This window comes from Onthophagus taurus, chromosome 6 (genome assembly GCF_036711975.1).
Source record: "Onthophagus taurus isolate NC chromosome 6, IU_Otau_3.0, whole genome shotgun sequence".
Classification (NCBI taxonomy): Eukaryota; Metazoa; Arthropoda; class Insecta; order Coleoptera; family Scarabaeidae; genus Onthophagus; species Onthophagus taurus.
Genome location: NC_091971.1, coordinates 11,402,254 through 11,412,467, shown reverse-complemented (window position 1 = coordinate 11,412,467; position 10,214 = coordinate 11,402,254). Strand labels below are relative to the sequence as shown.

General features: G+C 30.3%; 4 protein-coding genes across 4 annotated transcripts in view; 1 reads left to right on the top strand and 3 right to left on the bottom strand.

Annotated features, from left to right (window-relative positions):
* Window positions 1–1,260: 1,260 nt before the first annotated feature.
* On the bottom strand, window positions 1,261–2,946 carry LOC139429921 (uncharacterized). The gene has a single exon (XM_071196338.1). The coding sequence runs from the start codon at window positions 2,889–2,891 to the stop codon at window positions 1,329–1,331; it is 1,563 nt and encodes a 520-aa protein (XP_071052439.1). The 5' UTR covers window positions 2,892–2,946; the 3' UTR covers window positions 1,261–1,328.
* A 2,734-nt stretch (window positions 2,947–5,680) lies between these two features.
* On the bottom strand, window positions 5,681–6,922 carry LOC139429975 (putative uncharacterized protein DDB_G0286901). The gene has a single exon (XM_071196490.1). It carries the CDS (start codon window positions 6,920–6,922, stop codon window positions 5,681–5,683), a length of 1,242 nt encoding a protein of 413 aa, XP_071052591.1.
* A 1,054-nt stretch (window positions 6,923–7,976) lies between these two features.
* Window positions 7,977–9,344, top strand: LOC111424334 (probable dimethyladenosine transferase). The gene is made up of 6 exons (XM_023057837.2): window positions 7,977–8,119; window positions 8,171–8,357; window positions 8,412–8,715; window positions 8,768–8,989; window positions 9,047–9,153; window positions 9,206–9,344. Exons 1-6 carry the CDS (start codon window positions 8,062–8,064, stop codon window positions 9,246–9,248), a joined length of 921 nt encoding a protein of 306 aa, XP_022913605.1. The 5' UTR covers window positions 7,977–8,061; the 3' UTR covers window positions 9,249–9,344.
* LOC111424332 (uncharacterized) overlaps window positions 9,264–10,214 on the bottom strand; it is a 43,040-nt gene continuing 42,089 nt past the window's right edge. Inside the window, exon 14 of the mRNA XM_023057833.2 lies at window positions 9,264–9,530. Within this exon, the coding sequence (XP_022913601.2) occupies window positions 9,424–9,530 (107 nt within the window). The 3' untranslated portion in view covers window positions 9,264–9,423. The remainder of the gene's footprint in view (window positions 9,531–10,214) is intronic.

Genomic DNA, 10,214 nt, shown 5'->3' with positions numbered 1-10,214 from the left:
ACACACACCAGCCGGATTTGACATATATTCATAATGTTTAGTGATTACAAAACACTATATAACTTAATCGTTGTCACTGTAATCAAGACAATCGCTATGTAGAACTCGTATATGAACTACATTAGGAGGGTTTTCTGATACTTATAGAATAAAACATCACTAAATCAAGAATTACATTGCTGCCACAAATAATCAAAGAAGAATTGGTTTATTAGACTCTGACATCATCTATTAGTCTTAGTTACCCATACTTATAGTTCTGTTGTATGAGTTCTTTTTTCCTGTCTAGTTTGTAAGATTTAACGTTTCCAAGAATTAACAACAAATGAACCTTAATGGTTCGTGATATTAAAGTTCTTTTATCATGATTTTGCTGACTTTTCCAAGTGAGAATGAAATTAAGTTGGTTTTTACTAAATCGACATTTTTAACGTTTTATAATTACATCAGCAACTTTTAGTAAAACTTTTTCTTAAAATAATCATAAACAGTTATTTTTAGTTTTTAGAATAGAATAAATTAATTTATACAACCCCAATTTAATCATTTATTAATACAAAGATAACAATTCCAATATTAAATCCGCAGGTGTTAATAGCAATAATTACAAAACGATTAATAAACCAATCTATGTAGAACATTATTCGAGATAAGATAGTATTGATTAAAAAAAAAATTAACAATCGTGAATGAAAAAAATATATATACGTAAAGATCCTAAACTTTGACATACCGCACTCGATCGCGTGCAAAGATATCTAAAAAAGCGATTCTTTAAATAATTTAACCACTCGATCTAATTGCCTTTTCTTATCACCAATAGCAATCTTATAAATCAATTTTTTTTTGAATTGCATTCTTCGCGATAACATTTTGTTTATATTCAATTTCAAATTTTATTTGAAGATTATATTGCACACATTCGTAACGTGTTTTTGTTGATAATAACATATTATTTATAGAATACATTATTGCTACTTATACATTTAGAAAGTAATATAAAATAATATGCAAAACATAGAAAGTTACCTATTTTGCTTAAGTAGCTATAATTAACGTTGTGTGGAAGAGTTTAAGTCTGGTTTAAATTTAGTTTCATCCCAGCTGTGTAACTACATGAACCACTTTTGGATGTTAAATTGGAATCAAAATTATACCGAGTGTTTAAATGATTCGAAACATCTTTACATTAAAATTATTAAATTATAAAGTATTATAAAATCTTTTTGCTAATTGAGTAAGTAAAAATAAATAAATCAATTTATTTTAAATAAATTTTATTTTGATACAAAAAAGTTAAAAAAAGCATTTCAAATCAAGACGATTTTTCACCCATTATTCGGAATTAAATTTCCACCTTGTTGGATAATCCCTTGCAAAGGATTATTTCCTGGATTGTTCGGAATTAAATTTCCAGCTTGTCCCGCTAAAGATCCAATTGGATTCGACCCTGTTGGAATTGGACTTCCAGAAATAGCCCCACCGATTTGTTGGGCTACCCCTTCAATTGGATTCGTTCCTGTTTGTAAAGGATTTCCTGGGATTGCAGAACCGATTTGTTGAGCAACTCCTTGTAATGGATTATTTCCGCTTTGTAATGGATTCCCTGGGATTGCAGAACCGATTTGTTGACCAACCCCTTGTAAAGGATTATTTCCCCCAACCAAAGATCCAATTGCTGCACCTGGATTTTGAAGGTTTTCTGAAATTTGTTGTCCAACATTTGTTAAGTTTGGTGGAATGGTAGGGATTGAAGGAACGTTAGGAATTGATGGAATACCTGGTATGCTTGGAATTGGATTAGCTGTTGTTGATGATGCATCAGACGATTTCACCGTCGTTTGCTGAAAAGGATTAAAATTATTCAAAGCGTTTTGAATCGCTTGAAAAGGATTATTTTGCGTCGAAGTTTCTTCTCCAGCCGGACGATTCGCAAATGGATTAAAATTTTGAAACGCTTGACCAATCGAATTAGATATGGTCTGAATTGGATTTGGTGGCGACGTGTTTTGATCGGCTTGATTATTTTGTTGTTGGGGATTAAAAATGTTACTTAGAGTACTTTGAGCTTGTTGTACGAAACCTTGAATCGGATTTGTTGGAGCTGCTGTACTCGGATTATCCCCTAAAATTGTTGCCGACGTTGATTGTTGTCCCGAAAAAACGTTGCTTATTCCACTTTGAATTTGGGATATACCGTTTTGGAAAAATCCGGCGATGTTTTGTGGAAATCCGGGTTGTTGGGAATCTTGCGGTACGTTGTTATTTTGACCAGTGAATTGGCCGAAGAAATTACTGGCGAAATTTTGGAATTGATCCAAAATGGGTAAAGAAGAATTCGAGTTTTGTCTTAAAGCGTTTCTATTTCTCACTGATTGAAGGAAATTTTCGACCCCTTCATTAAAAGAATTCCAAATGGCAGGTTGAACGACTTCTTGGGAAGATTTTACGTCGGTTTTAATCGTTTCAATGCCGTTATTAATAATTTCTTGGATCTTCTCATAAAGATTATTATCATTTTCTAAATTTTCATCAACTGTAACTTCAGGAGGGGTTACAATTCTTAATTTTTTTTCTTCAACCTTTTCTTCTTGATCCAGAGGAAGTCGTCTTGTAGCCAGCAACAACTCCTCTTGAGATAATTGGACCTTTTCTTCGTGGTTCTTCAAAGCTTTCAAATTTACAGCTTCATTTTTTTCTTGTTCAATTGATTCTTGAACCGGAGTTAATTTCTGTATTTCTTCTTGAGTGGTCTTATCCAAATTTCTTACGTAAAGTCGATGGGTGACTTCTTCGTCGTAAATCACTTTAACAGGAATTTCACCGTGGAATACCGAAGCGGCTTTGGCCGCCGCCAAAACACTGAAGAACAAAAACCACTTGTGTTGCATCTTGAGACGTACTGATGCTCAGAAACCGCAAACGTTTGGCTTTATACCCAACTCTTCTTCGGCAGATAAAGCGAAACGCTACGCTAATAAGAAACAAGGACCGGTTCCTCCAGTTCTTCGATTCCCTTCTTGCTGCTAGGGGACACTTAAGGATGCTTCACGAAGCAAACGATACAAATCGACTTCTTGGAAAAAAATTAACTTACTTAAGTTATTTCGAAATTAAGGAAGAAAAAAATTTTACTCGGAAATAACCTAAATTAAAGGTATAAAGTATAAATTTATTGCGATGTTGAGAGGTCGAGGACATTCTAACTGTTAAATTTTAAGACGAGATCACACTCTCGACGTCTTTTTAATGTGATATTTAGGCGAATTCGATGAACTCTCGTCCGTAGATACCACAAACATAAACATTATAATAAATCATGAGAACATCTCGTAAAAGCGAACGTTTGAATCGTTTCTTGTGCATAACGGTACATTTTAGATTTTATAAAGTTAATTGATGTTATAATATAGAAGTACCAAGATTAATGTTGATTGTTATGTATTAACTTTTTTAAATATAATAAAATTAAACATTTTTATTGAACTAAAACTATAACTAACACTAGACCTGGTACTAGAACCATTCGGGTTTAGCCGTCTTTAAAGACGTGCGGCTAAACCCGAATGATTCTAGTTCTAGGTCTAGTGTTAGTTCTAATGACAGTGCTAGGTAGTACTAGTTAATATTAGATAAATTTTCCAAAGTGTTAATAAAAGTGTCCTCTTTCCAAAGAACCAATTAGTTTTGAAAAATAACTTTTAGTTTTTGAGAAAAGAATATTTGAAGTTTTGATAAAATTTTCGATGTTGCAATTTTCATCGATAATTTTCAAAATTCGCTATAAAATTAATTCCTTGAAAGATCTTTGTGGAAATATCACCAATTATTAATTAAAGTATCCTCTTTTTAATGCAAAAAACCGTTTTGAAAAATCACTTTTAGTTCTTGAGAAATAAATTTTTGAAATGATCGACAATTTTTTCGAATTTTGCCATTTTCGCCGATTAAGTTTTAAAAATTCGTATAAAATCCATTTCTTGGAATAAGAGTATGAAAATTTCCCAAAGTGTTAATAAAAGCGTCCTCTTTCCAATGAACCAACCCGTTTTGAAAAATAACTTTTAGTTTTTGAGAAAACAATATTTGAAGTTTCGATAAAATTTTCGATGTTACAATTTTCATTGTTAATTTTCAAAATTCGCTATAAAATTAATTTCTTGAAGGATCCTTGTGGAAATATCACCAATTATTAATTAAAGCATCCTCTTTTTAATGCAACAAGCCGTTTTGAAAAATCGTCTTTAGTTTTTGAGAAATAAATTTTTGAAATGATTGACAATTTTTACGAAATTGCAATTTTCGCCGATTAAGTTTTAAAAATTCGTATAAAATCCATTTCTTGGAATAGGAGTATGAAAATTTCCCAAAGTGTTAATAAAAGTGTTCTCTTTCCAATGAACCAACCCGTTTTGAAAAACAACTTCTAGTTTTTGAAAAAATAATATTTGAAATTTTGATAAAATTTTCGATGTTGCAATTTTCATCGATTAATTTCAAAATTCGCTATAAAATTAATTTCTTGAAGGATCCTTGTGGAAATATCAACAATTATTAATTAAAGTATCCTCTTTTTAATGCAACAAGCCGTTTTGAAAAATCGCCTTTAGTTTTTGAGAAATAAATTTTTGAAATGATCGACAATTTTTACGAAATTGCAATTTTCGCCGATTAAGATTTAAAAATTCGTATAAAATCCATTTCTTGAAATATGAGTATAAAAATTTCCCAAAGGGTTAATAAGAGTGTCCTCTTTCCAATGAACTAACACGTTTTGAAAAATAACATTTAGTTTTTTTTTGAAGTTTTGACATAATTTTCGATGTTGCAATTTTCATTGATAATTTTCAAAATTCGCTATAAAATTAATTTCTTGAAGGATCCTTGTGGAAATATCAACAATTATTAATTAAAGTATCCTCTTTTTAATGCAACAAGCCGTTTTGAAAAATCACTATTAGTTCTTGAGAAATAAATTTTTTAAATGATCGACAATTTTTTCGAATTTTGCAATTTTCGCCGATTAAGTTTTAAAAATTCGTATAAAATCAACTTCTTAGAATATGAGTATGAAAATTTCCCAAAGTATTAATAAGAGTGTCCTCTTTCCAATGAACCAACCCGTTTTGAAAAATAACTTTTAGTTTTTGAGAAAACAATATTTGAAGTTTTTATAAAATTTTCGATGTTGCAATTTTCATTGATAATTTTCAAAATTCGCTATAAAATTAATTTCTTGAAGGATCCTTGTGGAAATATCAACAATTATTAATTAAAGTATCCTCTTTTTAATGCAATAAGCCGTTTTGAAAAATCACTTTTAGTTCTTGAGAAATAAATTTTTGAAATAATCGACAAATTTTTCAATTTTTGCCGATTAAGTTTTAAAAATTCGTATAAAATCCATTTCTTGGAATATGAGTATGAAACTTTCCCAGAGTGTTAATAAATGTGTCCTCTTTCCAGTGAACCAACCCATTTTGAACTAAAACTAAAATTATAACTAAACCTCTAGTTCTAGTTGTTATTTAGCGTTAGATTGTTTTATATTTTTCATTGAACTAAAATTAGAATAAAACGAAAAAAGCGTTCTTCAAACAACATTTATTTTTATAAAAGTTTATTTCAAAGTTTTAAATAAATATATTATTAAATAATTATATTATCTTATTCTCATCATTTATTGTCTTCCATTATTTTGAACACATTTTTTAACTTGTTGTGCAACTTGATTCGCAGATTGAATTGCGGGGATAACACCTCCTATTTGTTGTACACCTCCAATTAAATTATTTCCTGTTTGAAGAGAATTAGAAGGAATTTCCGAACTAATTTGACTCCCCAATGAATTTCCTGGTAAAGCAGAATTAACTCCATTCAAAGAATTGATTAGATTCGAACCAGATTGAACTCCAGGATTTCCAGTAATCCCAATGTTAGATATACTTGGACTAAGAGTAGTTGTTGCAAGTATCTTTGTGGTTTGTCGAAAAGGATTAAAAAAATTTAAAGCGTTTAGAATCGGACGATTTGCAAAAGGATTTAAACTTTGATTATTTAAATTAGATGGTAAATTTGGAGGTGAAGATGTTTGAGCAACTTGGTTATTTATTAAAGAATCAGCGATTACAGAATTAACTTGTTGATTACTTGATTGTATAGGAATATTTTGAGTACTACTTGATAACGAAGCTGGATTTGTTGTAGTTTGCCGAAACGGATTAAAATAATTTATAGCGTTCAAAATGGGACGATTTGAAAAAGGATTTAAGTTAGTTGAATTCGACACATTTTGAGTTTGAACAACTTGGTATGGTTGAGGGTTCAAATTGTTACTGACAGCATTTTGTTCTACACTTTGATTGCTTGTAGAAGTTGCTTGTGGTCTTGAAAAAATGTTGCTTATACCATTTTGTATTTGGGAAATTCCATTTTGGAAGAATCCAATGGGAGTTTGCGGCGATTGTTGTTGCGATGTTTTATTATTTTGTGCATTGAGTTGGCCAAAAAAATTATTTGCGAAATTTTGAAATTGACTTACAATTGATGTCGAATTCGAACTTTGTTTCAATGCGTTGTTATTTTGCACCGATTTAAGAAAATTATCGATTCCTTCATTGAAAGAATTCCATACATAAGGTTCAACCACTTGTTGAGAAGACTTTAAGTTATTTTTAATTCTTTGGACACCATTATTTACAATCTCTCGGATGTTTGCATAAAGATTGTTATCATCGAATTGTTCTTGAATCGCATCTAATTTTTGTGTTTCTTCTCGAGTAATCTTATCTAAATTCCTTACGTAAACTCGATGAGTGACATCTCCATCGTAAATTACATTTGCAGGAATCTCATTGTTGAATACCAAAGCAGCTTTGGCCGCGGTTAAAACACTGAAGAACAAAAACCACTTGTATTGCATCTCTGGTTAAACTGATGCTCGGAAACTGTAAACGTATGGTTTTATACCCAACCCTTCTTTCAGATAATGCGAAATCCAACTGTAATAAGTATTAACGACCGGTTCATCCAGTTTTAAGTTCTTCTTGCTCCTAAAGGGATTCTTAAGATGGCTCAACGATGTAATTCGATTTGGTGGAAAAAAATCGATTTAGAGGTCATTGTAACTGTTAAATCTTAAACACCATTGGGATAAACCCACTATAAATCCCATAAAAGTGAAGGTTTCAACGGCACCGATAATGTATTTACGCTAATCTCGTGTAGCGGTTCTTCTCGATTCTCTTCAAACGGTCTGTGGTGGAGTCCGATTTCTTTCTCTGGCCTAACGATCAAATGCTGAAACAGTTAAAAGGTACCGCGCTCGTAAAACCGATCACTGAAAAAAAAAAACATCTCCAGTATCCGCCGATTTATTGCATCAGGGGCACGAGGCAGGTGTGTTCTTCGTTCGCGCTGTCGACCGTAAAGGCCAATGACTTTGTCGCGGGATTCTGGTACCTCGAACTCTATTGATACTCAACGTACTAATTTCTTAAGCGAACAACGTTTTCTTAAGAAATTCATCGCACATGTTTGAACTTTGTAAATATTTTCCGGGGTGTGTAACGATTTGTATCTCGTGTTTGTTTGGAATAATCAATCTGCAGATTAAGAATACAGATATAGATACTTAGATACTTGTTACTGTCTTGTAACAATTCATTCATTCTCTTATCAGATCTTTGTCAGAATCCTTCTGATAATACCAATGGTTATCTATACAGATTTTTTCTATAATCTTCCAAATCTTATTTTAATCCTAGATATGAAAAATTATTTGAATTTTACCTTAAACATATGCAACCCAAATTACAAGTAATTTTAAAACCGTAATAAAACAATTATTTTAATTTATATATTATTTTCTTATTACGTTTGAGGTTTGCCATAATAAAAAGAATTTAAATTTATATAATAAATTAAAATTTAAAAATAAATTACAAAAAATATTAAAATGACTTTTAAAAGTCAACATAACCTCAAATTTAAACGTCATCCACACGTGGTATATAGTAAACAATCTTTTATTTAATTAATATCACTAATACCTTATTAAAAATGCCAAAAATAAAAACTGAGAAGAAATCAAGAATACACAATGAAGTTGCTAGACAAGGTAACACCATAATTATTTTAGAATAATCACTAAATAAATAAATTTTTGTAGGAATTATGTTTAATAAGGACTTTGGCCAACATATTCTCAAAAATCCTATGATAATTACGGCAATGTTAGAAAAATCTGGTTTGCGATCGACTGATGTTGCTCTTGAAATAGGTCCAGGAACAGGAAATATGACCGTTAAATTAATAGAGAAAGTCAACAAAGTCATTGCTTGCGAAATTGATACACGGTTATTTTTGTCCTTCATCATATTAGCTTATTAAATAATTTAAATTATTTATAGATTAGTAGCTGAATTACAAAAACGCGTTCAAGGCACCCCCATGCAACAAAAATTACACATTATGGTTGGAGATGTTTTAAAAACAGAGTTACCTTTTTTTAATGTTTGCGTGGCAAATATCCCTTATCAAATATCATCACCTTTAGTGTTTAAATTATTATTACACAGACCGTTTTTCCGGTGTGCTGTTTTAATGTTTCAAAAAGAATTTGCACAAAGATTAGTAGCTAAACCAGGTGATAAATTGTATTGTAGATTATCAATTAATACTCAATTATTAGCCAGGGTTGATATGTTAATGAGTGTAAGTAAAAAATGTGTAAATTAACAGTTTAATTTAATTTTTGATTGATTAGGTTGGAAAAAATAATTTTCGTCCACCTCCAAAAGTGGAATCTGCTGTTGTTAGAATAGAACCAAGAAATCCTCCACCTCCCATTCCTTACACAGAATGGGATGGACTTACAAGGATAGCTTTTACACGAAAAAATAAAACTTTAGCAGCTGCTTTTAAACAAACTTCAGTTGTATTGACTTTAGAAAAAAATTACAAATTGTATTGTAGTTTACATAATAAGGTAAATTTATTTTAAAATACCTATTTTAATTAAAAAATTATGTTTGAGTAATTTTAGACTGTCCCTGAGGATTTATCTATTAAAGAAAAGGTTGAAGAAATCTTAAAAAGCATAAATGCAAATGAAAAACGAGCTAGGACTATGGATATTGATGATTTTATTCAGTAAGATTCTCGTTTTAATCTTAAATAATATTAAAATGTTAATTTGTTGCAGGTTACTTCTTGCTTTTAACAAAGAAGATATTCATTTCTCATAGAAAAAAAGATTCAAATTTTTATAGCTCTAATAACAATTTATTATGTTTAAAAAATATTTATAAATAAAATGATTAAGATTAAATTCTACAATAAAATTCAACATTTAATATAAACAAATATCTTTGGATCCATTATCTTCAATAAAACGAAACTTAATTTTAATTACTTTATTAATCAGTGTTTCGTCCTTTCAAGTTCTTCAAAGAATTTGATTCGGTTTCTTGTAATATCAGCAGGAAGTAATTCTTCATCTTCTTCATTTGTAGGTAAATTTTCTTCTTCTATAAAAGAATTAAATTTTGAATAAAAACATTTTTTTTTAGTCACCTGATTCTGATCAACATGTTTGGTTGATTAAATTTTAGAGTTTTTTTTGAGGTCAACAATGAAAACATGGAATTTGTTATGAATTTGAACTATTACTATCTTCAAATTCATAACAAAGGAGTTTATACATACATATTAAACATACATAATATGTTTATGTGATGTCTTTAATTCATCTAATTCTCGCAATATTTAATTAAGGTGATGTTTTGTATGGACCATGTTTGACAGTGTTCATAGAAAGAGTTGAAAATGGGATTTAAAAATAAAGTTAGTTGTAAAATCTCGAGAATAAGACATGGGAAAAAAATTCTACCTATACTACCGCTACTATTTTTGGTGTTGTAGCTTGGGTTGGGATAGGTTGAGTTGGATTGGGACGCTTTTTTACTATGAAATCATTGTATTGTTGAAAAAGGGATAGCAACCAGCAGTAGTAAGCGACGTTGAGATTAAACATCAAAGACATTAAGAAATTACAGATTGTTTCTGCTTATTCTCAGAGAATAAATTTAGATTCAAGGAACGTCGAGGAGTTGTACAGCAAGCTGCGATTTTCATTAGCACACTGGAACGAGCTCAGAAGCAGAAAAGCGATTGATATGAGTATAAAAATATCCCAAATTGTTAATAAGAGT

Excerpts from the sequence above, each read along its gene's own strand:
- LOC139429975 (XM_071196490.1), bottom strand. The coding sequence starts at position 6,922 with ATGCAATACAAGTGGTTTTTGTTCTTCAGTGTTTTAACCGCGGCCAAA.
- LOC111424334 (XM_023057837.2), top strand. The coding sequence starts at position 8,062 with ATGCCAAAAATAAAAACTGAGAAGAAATCAAGAATACACAATGAAGTT. Across the intron at positions 8,120-8,170 it reads CAATGAAGTTGCTAGACAAG|GAATTATGTTTAATAAGGAC; the intron begins GTAACACCATAA and ends AAATTTTTGTAG. Across the intron at positions 8,716-8,767 it reads GGGTTGATATGTTAATGAGT|GTTGGAAAAAATAATTTTCG; the intron begins GTAAGTAAAAAA and ends TTGATTGATTAG.
- LOC139429921 (XM_071196338.1), bottom strand. The coding sequence starts at position 2,891 with ATGCAACACAAGTGGTTTTTGTTCTTCAGTGTTTTGGCGGCGGCCAAA.